At 39.9% G+C, this 12695-nt stretch overlaps 1 protein-coding gene across 2 annotated transcripts in view; it reads left to right on the forward strand.

The window, feature by feature from the left end:
* Nucleotides 1-12695, forward strand: part of znf423 (zinc finger protein 423) — a 184146-nt gene that overhangs the window by 166056 nt on the left and 5395 nt on the right. For both annotated transcript variants that reach the window (XM_032580635.1, XM_032580643.1), the window contains one exon: nucleotides 1288-1403. In XM_032580635.1, the coding sequence (XP_032436526.1) occupies nucleotides 1288-1403 (116 nt within the window). The remainder of the gene's footprint in view (nucleotides 1-1287; nucleotides 1404-12695) is intronic.

Consider the following 12695-nt stretch of genomic DNA (forward strand, 5'->3'; position numbering starts at 1 on the left):
CGTTCCAAAAAGAACCCGTGATAGGCGAAATCCGTGAAGTAGTAACCTTTATTTTTTTTTGGAATTATTATACAATGAAAAACTCCATAATACATTGAAACCAAAGAACAAAACCTTTTTACAGGCCCAAGCATTTGTTTAACAAATAAAAGTACTGTATAAATGTTTTTTTTTTTTTTTTTTACAAATAACTACTGTACTGTAAAATAATCATTTTAATCATCAATACGAACTGAAGGCTTCAAATTGCGGAGATCAGCGCCGCCCCACCGCAACCCGAGTCATTGGATTAGAACGGGAGAAAATGAAAAATGATTATAAAAAAAAAAAGTAAAAAATATGTACAGTAGGACAAATAGTGACTCGCGTATATTTCACTGCTCTTCTGACTGAGCCGCTGCAGCCTGACTCCGCTCTGCAGCGGTTTTTTCTTCTAAAGCCCGCGGTGCAGGTGTGTTTTTTCGAGAGAAGAACATAGTTATCGGTAGTTGTTGTCGCTCTTTTTAGCATCTTCCTCTGCCTTTTGGGCCCGACCGCAAGTGCCTTTGTCGGTGCAGAACGTTTTGTCGATATTATGGGTTTTAGAGAAACTTGAAATTGCAAGAGAATTTGCAAACTTCAATTTGGCAATTTGTTTTGCGTACGTGTACATATTAAACCGCAACGTTATCGACACACAGGTAGAGAAGAAGCAGAGAGACTGTTTAGCCAATCAGAATGCAGAACACAATGCACGATGCAAATCCGTGAAACAGCGAGACAGTGAAAGGTGAACCGCGATATAGCGACGGTTCACTGTATCTTCAATTAGATGTTGAAATTTTTTCCAAGCTTTGCAAAAACACATAATTTTACAGTATTTTTGGTCTAGTTCCTAGTGCAAATATCTTAGCTTATAAAACTAACTTACAAGTAACTTTTCAGCTTGTTTTAAGTCTATAATTCCTTAATATTAATTAAAAGGTAGCAGTGGAACAAAACATTTTGCTTCTAATATGAAAAATCGTCTGGTTTCACTGGCAGATTATTTCATAGTAAATGTGGTCAAATAAAAGTAAAAAGTACGGCAGAGTAAAAAAACTTCCAAAAGTATTTTTTTCCCAAAATGTAACTGAGTAAATGTAACTAGTAATGACCCAGTTAACTAATATGTCTAAACAAATTACAAATATCTGGAATGTAAATGTGGTGAAGCCGATTTTTTGTAAAAACGGCTTGCCGTACCCTGTTGCATAACTTCCATCACATCAGCGCTGCAACGCTTTGCTCTGTTTCTCCTCCTTGCAGTGTTTGTGCAGGCCAACAAGCTGCAGCAGCACATTTTCGCCGTTCACGGTCAGGAGGACAAGATCTACGACTGCTCCCAGTGTCCGCAGAAGTTCTTCTTCCAGACAGAGCTACAGGTAGGATCTGTCTCCTCCGTCTGCAGGTCGGTGAGGGGAATGTGGGCTGCAGCTGCTTTTCCATAAAACTCTGTAAAATGGAATAATGGAAACACGACAATTTGGAAAGCGCTAGAAAGTGGCGGGTTTTTTGTTCGTTTTTATGTTTCTGCAGACAAATGCTAACTATTTCAATGTTATATGTTTATTTAATCTGAATGTCTTGCATTTCCGTGAAAAAATTTAAGTTTTTTGAAGACTGACCGAGCAGAACTAATTAAAAGTTTCTGATCCAGCGAGGTTTAAAACCAGGTTTAGTAGCAATGAGTGGTTTCAACCCACTTTTCCCTCCAGAATTGTTTCCCTTCACTTGCTGCCTTTCCATTGACCTTAATATTACACAAATGGGAATTATGAAAAATGTATTTACTTAATGGAAATGCTAATTTTTTTTGATAAAAAAGTTTTTCAGCAGTGTCAAAATAGATGTATTTCACAAAACTGCAATGGAAACACTTTTTCCACATCATGTGATCAACAAGCGGATGTTGCTGCTAGTGAAAGCGATGAAGATGACAGGAAGTGCTGGGAGGATGATGGTTTGTTTTTCCAGACCTCTCACAGCATCGCAGTTGTACTGAAAGTTGCACTGAAAGTCCATTTAACTTGTCAACTTTGCATTTTTTGGCAAATAATAACACTTTAGTGCAAAGTTCAATTAAAACTTTGCATTAAAAGTTTACACTTCATGACAACAGTCATAAACATTCATGAAAACTCCTTCATATTTGACAGTCACAACCATTTAAATAAAGATTTACCATTTCATAACAGTTTACATCCGTTGCTGCCATGTTTTTTAATGACTTATCGCGTGAACAAGCTTACTCACATGTGATTTTAATTGAATTTCTTATTTAATGGAAACACTACAAGTTGTGTTTTTTTGTTTTGTTTTGTTTTTGTTATATTAGCAGAGTTTAGACAAAGATTTCTTCACATTGTGATGGAAACACAGGTAGTGTGACCAAGGACACTCCATGGCAGAGGAATCTGATCCAGGACTCCACGCCACCTCTGTAATCACTCTGCCTTTTCTTCCCGTTTTTCCATCCCTCTCTCTCTGTCTCTCCTCATGAGGTCCTGGTAGGGTTCTGGCAGGCTTCGGATCGCTATGATTTAGACTCATAAGTGGATATAAGTCACACTAGAGTAGGTCCTTAGCCAGCTGCAGTCAGCTCGGCGGTGATGTAAACCTTCCTCTCTTCTCCTACGGCTGCAGATCCTTCGGTCTTCAGGAACCTGAGAGGTGAAGGTCAGAGTCGCTTCATTCTGCAGATTTGCTGCAGCTTCGTAAACTTTTCTCACTATAAAATTCAAGCACTTATCAAGAAGATTTCAAATTTCACCAGCAGCAGCGCACAGAAGAAAAAACAATACAAATGGACTAAAGTGCCAGAATTAACCAGAAGGCTATTTTTAATTGGTTGTCCGATGCTAGAAAGCAACATCAGTCAAGTTTATTTGTAAAGCACATCTCAAGAAGAAAGCTTTTCAAAGTGCTTTACATCATAAAAGCACAAAAATCAGCAATTGAAGCGTTGCATTTTGTCAATTGCCATCATTACGTATCAAAATGTTGGTCAGTACTCCATTTATTATAACTCAGTGTTTCAGCTGTTTTACAGTTTTACAGAAGTTTGTTCCAGATTTGTGGTGTATAGAAGCTGTATGCTGCTTCTCCATGTTTGATTCTGGTTCTGGATGCAGAGCAGAACCAGAAGACCTGAGAGGTCTAGAAGGTTGCTATGACAACAGCAGATCTTTAATGTATCTACGCAGTTCTGTGAATTATAAACTACCAGCCGTATTTTAAAGTTTGTTCTCTCAGTGGAAGGACTCTAGATGAGATGATGTGCTCCATCTTCCTGCTTTTAGTCAGAACACCAGCAGCAGCGTTCAAGATCTGATTGATTTTTTTTAGTCAATCACTTGCATTGATTGCAGTAATCAATGCAGCTACAGATAAACGCATGGATCAGCTTCTCTAATGCTGAGACATTAGTCCTCTAATCCTGGAAATGTTCTTCAGGTCATAGAACTTGAAGAACATTTTTAGTGTAAATAGGCCTGTCACAATAACAAATTTTGCTGAACGATTAATTGTCTCAAAAATTATTGCGATAAACGATAATATTGTTTGTAGACCTTTTTACACTGATTTAATGGAAATGACGTAATAATCCATGCGATTTCTTGCCAAAGATAGATACACTTTATTTTCAAAAGAACACTTAACACTGGAACTGATAAACAAAATAAACAAAACAACCAAAAACAAAAATAAAATGGATTCTCAGTCTCCATTAAAACATTTACTTGAATAAAACCTAAACAACATAAAGCCAAAGTGGAAATAAATACTGCATTCAATCAAAAGAGTGCAGATTATGAAGTCTGTATATTATGTTGCCCTTCAGTAATAATTAGATTTAAATAGAGAAGATGGGCACATCGACTACCTGATGCAATAGTTCACACTATTGTGAATACAATAGTGTATAGTTTTTGCGATTTTTTGAGAAATCGCAAGATTGTCGCTTGCGATTTCATAACCGATCATCCTGTAGTGTGTGGTGTGTTATGGTAGATCGTCTTGGCCGCTCCGATCTAAATCGGGGGTTTTATTACAGAAGGGAATCCCAAACAGCTGACACGGCGCAACCCGAAGTCCAGCGGACATTGGAGATGATATGTGGAAACAACATTAATGTTTATTCAACATGCAAAGAATATAGAAATGACAAGAGGAGGAGTTGGCGCGAAATTGCTACCGCAGTTGATAAACCCGGTAACTTTTCAGCTGTTCTTCGTTAACGTGACGTAAATAGGTTATAATGATTTTCATTCAGTCAGGACTTTACGCTGACACTAGCCACATGCATTGCAGGTAGATTGTAGTAAAGCACTGATTAATGCCTGGTTTTAAAATTAGTTAACTTAACTTGTCGCCATTATTTTGTGCCCATTGTTGGACACCACATGGCAGGGCCGAACCCGGTCCGGAACCGTTATACCTAGGATTTCTGTTGGCTAACGTGTGATCTGTCAGGTTTTGAAAATGGGCCGAAGCTCTAAGATCGTGCAGTGTGCGCTGGGCTTTACACTGAGGAAATGAGGAAGGGAGGATCAGTGGAGAGCACCGGAGTTGAGCCTTTTTTCATTCAGTGTCATCAACAGAAAGAGAAAAAGGCCAGAAGAGACGATAATGCCGATAATTAAAATGAGGTCGATAGTTTTAATTTATCGTGCGATTAATTGATTTGTTTATCGCGACAGGCCTAAGTGCAACTTTTAGTACAAGTCTGCATTAAGTTTGCATTAAAAGTGTCATTATTTACCAATCATGGAAAAGTTGACAATTTGTTGTGGATCACGTGACTCGTGTGAAGTGGAAAGAGTGTTTTCATTGCAGTTTTGTGAAATACTTCTATTTTGATACTGCTGAAAAACATTTGATCAAAAATGTGAGTGTTTCCTTTCAGCAAATTAATTTTTTTGTAAGGCGATGGGAATTACAAATCTATACAAACCAGATTAAAATTACTTAACTTCTCAAATTTTATTAAAAAAAATACAAGCAAAACAAACAATTACAAAACAGGGAAACTACCACACGATTATCAGAAGTAATTAAATTTGACACTGGACTATCAGGTGGGAAATCACTGCCTTCAAAAGATTCAAATCCCATTTTTTCCCAGTTTTGCGACCCACACCAGATTTTTTAGAACAGTCTGAAAAGCACAGATCTGATTTTGTTTGTAGTTTACATTCCCAAAGAGCTCTGTGTGAAGGAAGTGGAAAAAAGAGAATAATTATTGAAAGGTAATAATGTATAACAGCTGTAGTGATGATGTGGTGTTGAGTCGGCCAGCTAAGCCTCCCGTCCCCTGAAGAGAAAGCCACTCAGTCAGGCACATAAAGTGGAGGTGATGTAGTGCCAGAGGTGGTGGGCATATGGCCGGCCAGGCCATTTAGCAGCAGGGCGACCGCTAGACCCTGTCGGTTAATGTCCACACACACACACACACACACTCCTAATAACCTCCATCACGGCTCTCTCCTGCCGTCTGACCCGGCCCCGAGGAAAACCAGGAATCATTTTTGTTAAACTGACGAGAGATCCTCAGAACTTCCTGAAGATCATCTTTAAACGGGAAGAAACACATCCAAAAGTTTGAAAAGGTCATAATCCAGCTACAGATGGTATCATTTTCGTTATTGTTATTGGTTGTGCAGGAGCCTCCACTTCTGCTTTTCAAAGATGTACAGTTGTATAATTGTGCATCTGTTTGCAGCCATTTTCACATTCTTTCAGGTCTATAGAGGCACAGAGGGCAGCAAACATTAAGAACATCAATAGAAAACTTTTTTTTTGTTTTTAATGCGTCGTTTTCAGCGTCCTGTGCTTGAGTCTGACTGCAGCGATTTCCCAGCATCCATCTTGTTACTCTCCAGTCTTGGTCCAAACGTGTGTGTGTGGGTGTGTGGGGGTGTGTGCGTGTGTGAAAACTTTCAGCCAGAGCCGGAGCCTGACCTGCCGCGCTCCACCGCCCCATGGGAGGGCGCTCTAAGTGGGCTAGACAGAGAGGCCGACCGGGGGAGATGGAGAGCCTCGGCTGTGGAGGTTAACGCGGGTGTTACTGCGTGTGTGTGCACATCTGCCAGAGAGTGGAATGGGCTAATTTGTGTGTGTGTGCCTTAATGAGGTAGGGATGGATGGAAGGCGGCTGCGGCGGCTTGGCCGGCCCGGAAAGGCTGTGGCCTCTTTCGGGCCCGTATGATGTCCGGCTCAGAAACGCGGCGGCGCCACCCGGGGGTGTTAGCAGGCGGGACGCATCCCTTCCTCCCTCCTGGTTTCGCTCCTTCAGCCCCACTTACACACACACTCCTCTCCATCACGGCTCCTGCCACAGTTTTCACTTCCTCCCTCTTCCTGTCTGACTCCCCCCCGCCGTCCCAGAAGATCCAGCCCCTATGCATATTTTAGCCCCTCTCCTCTCTTCCTCTCTTCTGTGCCTCTCCCCAGCGTCCCATAAATAGTGCAGACGTAAGCTGGTAAATAAGAGATGTTTTTGCTGTGTGTGTGCGTGTGTGTGTGTGTGTAAATAAGAGATGCTGTGGCCCTGATCACTGACGTCCTCCTGGATTGCTCTCTTTCTCTCTCTCCAGCTTCACAGTCGACTCAGTTTTAGTTTTGCCTCTTCTCTTTGTTTATTTCAGCTGCAAATATCAAAACTCCAACAACAGTTTTCACATCAAGAGCAAACAGCAAGCTGGTAACCATAGTTGCTTCTGGTTTAACATAATTTGTTTATAGTATGTACAGCATATGCACTATATATAGATATAGATAGATAGATATCCCAGACTCCTCAAAGCACCTTAAGCTGGAGCCTCACTCACCCAGTGACTCTTACAAACACACTTTCATGCATTGATTCAATACGCAGATATAGCATTCAGATTGAGCTGTTTTAGGGCCTCTTGCTACTTTAAATCTAAATAATCTGCTGCTGGCCATGGCCCCGACTTCAATGTTTACACTCACACCTTAAAGTACCTGCAAACAGATGTGCAATCATGCAACCATACGACATTGAAAAGCAGAAGTGGAGCCTCCTGCACAGCCAACAAGAATGCAGCAAGCGGTTTCTGGATGGAAAGTCAACAACAAAACACTTGTCTTTTCCAGCAGCCATTGTACAGCAGTAAAACCAGCTGACCAAACGTGCTGGAGCTCCACTTGGGTTGCTAGGCGACAGGCGGAACTCTGCTGGGGTTGCTAGGTAACGGGTTACATTCGGAAGGTTTTTGAAGGGGCTCATTTTTCAGACAGCAAAAAATATTATCTTACTGTCCAAAAACAGCTTGTTGGGTTTTCTTTAAGCGCTTTGAATGTTTTTAGAAGCATTTCAGAACCAAATGGAAGAACAAAAATGTACAATTTTATTTTTAATTTAACTTAAGGTTGGATTTTTCTTAATATTCCTCCAGGAAATGCTACTGCTGCTCTAAAAACATATAATTTTAGTGCTTGTCACACCTCTGTACCAGGAGGTTTCTAGCAATGTACAATTTATGTTCAAACTTTAACAAAAAAAATCATCTTAATCAAAAAACTGTGGAATTGAACCCTGTTTACTTATTGGGTTTGATTTAATTCTGTGTTGACAAGATGTTCAATATTCATGCATCCATTATTCACATTCTCTGACAGTTTCATTCCCTTTCCAATCCTCCAGAAGGCGCTATACTGCAGCTTCTCCCCCATAACTCGCCTGATCTCTGCACCTGTTGTTTTTTGATGAGCTGAAAGAAATACTTCCAACCAGCAGCAATTTTTGCATTCGTTGCTTTATTTCAAGCCATATAAAAGAAAAAAAAATGCATATCATACGCTTTAGTAGGTAAAAAGTGTGTAAATATATACACAAATACATACAGAAATATACATACAGTAAGAACAAGCATTGTCTGAGTCATCAAATTCATGTATTATATAATAATACTGTAATAAGAACACATTTAGCTCGAAAAGAAGCTAAACTTCTTTACTTATTTATTCATGTATCTATAATTGCGTACTTTGAAATGTAGCAATTTGTGCTGTTTTCTTAACACCACTGATGTCACGTCCTAACGACCAAATTAATATTATAATTATATACTATAAGGAGGAATATGATTTTCCTCTCCTCTTTCTGTTCACTGAAGTTTTCATGTTTCTGTCACAAACATCAGGTTTTCGAATTAATCAAACCTGTCTTGGTTGCTTCGTTAACGGACGTTTTTACGAAACACGCTTCGTTTAAATAATCCCGTCTCTGTCTGACTCTGAGCCTCTCCCTCTAACTGAATTATGGAAATGTGTGTGTGTGGGCGTGTGCGCAGGCGTGTGTGTGTGTGTATGTCTGAACTGGGAAATAAGGTTTAGGTGTGTGTGTGGAGCCGCAGTGTGTACCCTCTGATCCGTGCATCCCTCGGCTCTGTGTGTGTGTGAATTTGATCCGTAGATCCCTGCGGCCTTCCAGGGGAGCGTGCTCAGCTGCCCCACTGCTCTCTGGGAAACGCTGTGTTATTAGAGCAGGGACCTGGGACTCACACACACACACACACACACACCCCATACACACACACATATTTTTACCTCTCTGAATCCCCAGATCTTTTTTTTTATATTTTCCATCAGGGAGAAGAAACAGAAAGATGTTCCAAACAAAAGATCCGCTCTGCTACGATTCTGCTGAAAACATTCATTGTTGTTAAACTACGAAGAATCAATCAAAGAAATCAATAACTGGGTTTGATTATTAGTGTGTGAAGAAACACTATCCAGACTCTCTGCAAATAAATCACTTAATTTGAGGTAAAAGTTTAAAAGAAATAGATAATTTCCAACACAAGACATTTAGTTATTTTATATGAAATGAAATTAGTTTAAAAAAATCTTTGCATAGCATTTCTTTTCATTCTGACGATCGCATGAAATGTTTAAATCAGTTTTTAAATAGTTTTTAATTTTGTCATCTTCATTAATTTGAACTAAACATTAAAAAATGTAAGTCATTTTTTTAATGTTTTCTCATGTTTCTATTTTTAAGAATTTTTTATTTCAGCTTTCTTACCTACAAATTAAATATATGCATGTTAGTCCTTTTAATTTAAGTTTATATTCATTTTTCATTTATTTTTACTTTATTTCTTTATCCAGTTAGTTTGTAAATCAGGTTTTTTTTCTTTCTGTTTATAATTTTGTTTGTGTATTTCTGTTTATTTATGCTATTTTAGACTTGTATAACTTATATAAATTATTTTGAAAAATATTTATTTATCCCATCATGTAATTTAAGAAAAATATTTACCTTTTTATTTTATTTTAATTATTATTCTAAATATTGTTGTTTTACAGTTTGGAAAGGAGTTACTTTTAATGGCTTGTTTGCTATTTTACTGTCATGTTAGTTTGCCAAAATTATCATTATGTATCAATGAAAAACACTGAAGTGTGATAAACATATTTTCTCATCCTTTCTTTCTAACCTGAGTTGGTTGTTTTGATTTCTCTACATTTTTTTGGATTTTCTTGAAGCTCCAGTCTCTTCCAGTGAACAGTTACCTGGAAGTCAAACTAAAGGAAATGTGTAAAACAAAGATCCGGTCTAAAGAAGCGTCTTCCTCCTGCTCCAGTGAGCCTCAGTTCACATCTTTCTGCCAGGTTCCTGTGGATCGTGAAGAATAAATAAACATGTCCGCCTCACAGGGAATTGGTTTTGTGCCGTTATGACAGCGACATGGAAAGCCGGCACGCTCCGCTGCTTCTCCGGAACACATCTCTAACCTCTGGAACGCCGAACTTTAAAACGCTTCATTGTTTTGTCCCACATCTCCTCAGCCGTTCCCTGGAATATTTTCCCCTCAGATTTGTTTCTGCGCAGGTATTCCTGCTGGAAGTGAGGTCACTTCCTGGTTCAGAGCTCGGACGTCTGCCTGGCCGCCGATGTTTTTGTTTGCTCGTTTCGGTCACGCTGAGAGTGAGAGTGTATTTTTGGTAGTGTTTACCGTTCCGGGCCCGGCTGGTTGGGCCAGGAGCCGCAGGAGGGGGAAGTCCCTCAGGGGGACAGAAAGGGAGGGGGCGGCCCAAACAGGATGTGGTCAGAAAGGTCACGGGGTCGTCACCTGCCCAATTTCATATACTGGGAATGTCACAAATATGCACTTTATGAAAAAACTAAGAGATTAGGAATTTAAACCATCGGTTAATGAATTAATCTGTGAATTTATTATTTTTTAATGTTGACTATGAACTTATAATTCAAACTTTTTTCTTTAAATTCCGACTTTAATGTTCAGAATTTTGACTTTTTAGTCATAATTCTGACTTTAATTACCAAAACTTTGACTACATTCTCATGATAAAAACACTTCGCAGAATTCTGATGTTTGTCTCAGATTTCTGACTTTTCATCTTAACATTAAAAAAGTCAGAATTCTGAGATTAAAGTCAGAATTTCAGTGGCTCAAATTCTGATTTGTAAAATACTCACTGATTAAACAGAAAGTTCGTGGGTTTTTTCATATTTTTAAACTTAAATATTAAAAAATGAACAGAATGAAACCTGTGAAAGACTGAACAGCCATCTTTGTTTCTCTTACAACTGGCTCCGATTAAGGATGACCAGTGGCGCCCTCAGCTGGATGGAGGCCAAACTACAACACTAAGAGAAGATCTAAGTGGAGATTATTAGTTAATAAATTGGAACTAATGTTAATCTAATAAACTATTAATTACTATTAACTATGTATTGGTGCCACGCTAAGTAAGTTAAAAAAATTTATTACGGGAATAGTCAGTATTATGACTTTCTTCTCATAATACAACTTTCTTCTTGTAATACGACGACTTTATTCTTGTGATACTTGGAATTTATTCTGGTAATATTATGACTTTATTCTAGTAATTTTGTTTATTTTTTCTTAGCGTATAGCTCTAATACTTGACCATAAATCGCCAATTAATCGTTAGTCGATCAATAGTTTGTGTGGCGATGAGGAGCTGATGGGATGCGAAGGCAGACAGAGACGGATGGAGGAGCCAGGTTTATTTTTGATCTGCTCCCGAGGCGGCTTCCTGTCCTGGCCGGGCGGGGCTGATGGGGCGCCAGGGAGCGGCGGAAGAGGACGAAGACGGCCCATCTGCCGGCTCCAGACGTGGCTGCAAACGCTTAAAAGTGGTGCTGGAAAAGCTTCAACTTGGAGCTAAAAATAAAGCGAAACTCTTGGAAAACCACAGGGGCGACTGAGGTGACCCGTGTGGCGTTGAAGAAACCCACCACACGTATCTGACACAGATTCCTGCGCTGACAGACGGTCCGCTGAAAGGTGGAGCCGCCACACACGGACACACCAACGGCATCGCTTCCCCTTCCTGTTTCTAAAACAGACCTGGCACCTGAGAGCAGACCTGATTTAAGGTCTGGTTGCATCATTACAAAGCAGCAAATCAGATTCCAGCAGTGGTCCCCATGCAAACAGATACCTGTGTGATACCTGCATGCACAAACACACAGCAGCACATTAAAGGTGACAGAGCAGAATGGATTTTTTCTCATCCTTCTTTCTGCCGCTCCTCCTGGGATTCGCTGTGTCTGTGTCCGGTTCTGTGTTTTTATGTGAATCTGATCACATATCTGTTCATGTTTTCGTTTTGGGGGGGGCGGACTGCGACAGGGCCATATTTCCCATGAGCCCGCGGCTCTGCAGGCTTTAGCTGCGCTCTCTCTAAGCACTTTAGGAACAACAATAGCAGGCCTGGAATGGGTCGGCTGATTCCTGCTGCAGCCTGCAGGTTTTCAGCGGGAATCATGGTGAAATAAAAACCCAAACCACAAACCAGGTGCTTCATTCATGCTCATTTGTCTTAGAGTGGGGAAGGTAGCAGAAAATGATTGAGTTATTTTACCTCCCTGCTTGTCTCACCCGCGGTTGCTCAAACTAGTTTCACATCTGATAGTCCAGGAGACTCGGTTTGATTGGGGAACAAAACTGCAACGTTTGTTACATTTTCTGTGTCAAACCAACCAAACTCATTGAAAACCTGTTCCCCTCCTCACATGTGGGGGCGCTGCACAAAGAGCCACTGAAGGAAGCGACACAAAAACCTCTGAAGAAGACACTTGAGTATAACTTCTTTCTTCATAAAATGTGAACAAAAATGGAGTGGCATCAGATTTTAGTGGTTATAGAATTTCTTTTTTGTCTTGGTAAAAGACCACGACTCATTTCTCCTGCTATCGCTAGGCTAACATGTTTGTTTTGGTTGTATTTACCCAGAATGCCCTGATCTATAGTCAGCTTCCTGCTTTTGGAGCAGTCTCTTGTCTGCTTGGCGTTCACATATGCATTCAAACTGCACCAGAGTTCACTTCATCCAAACAGAGGCTTTTTAGTTTGCTTTTGTGCGACATGCAGCCAACATCAAGAACAACCTGAGCAGCTTTCTGAAGAATCGTAACATTTTGGATCAAGAACAGATTGGAACAAAGTTCTTGGTGCTTTGTAGTGGAGATTGTTTGTCAAACCAAACATCCTATTTAAACATTCAATCAATGAGCCACTGCAGCACTGTGGTGATGCTTCCTCGCAAGTAAAAGAAGACCAATCTCCAGAAAACTAAACGGTTTCTTTTTGTGGTTCTTCTTTCCAGTTTGGCAAGCAATAAACAAAGATCAACCTTTCCAGTGTTTCCTG

The sequence above is a fragment of the Xiphophorus hellerii genome, chromosome 2, assembly GCF_003331165.1.
Source record: "Xiphophorus hellerii strain 12219 chromosome 2, Xiphophorus_hellerii-4.1, whole genome shotgun sequence".
NCBI lineage: Eukaryota > Metazoa > Chordata > Actinopteri > Cyprinodontiformes > Poeciliidae > Xiphophorus > Xiphophorus hellerii.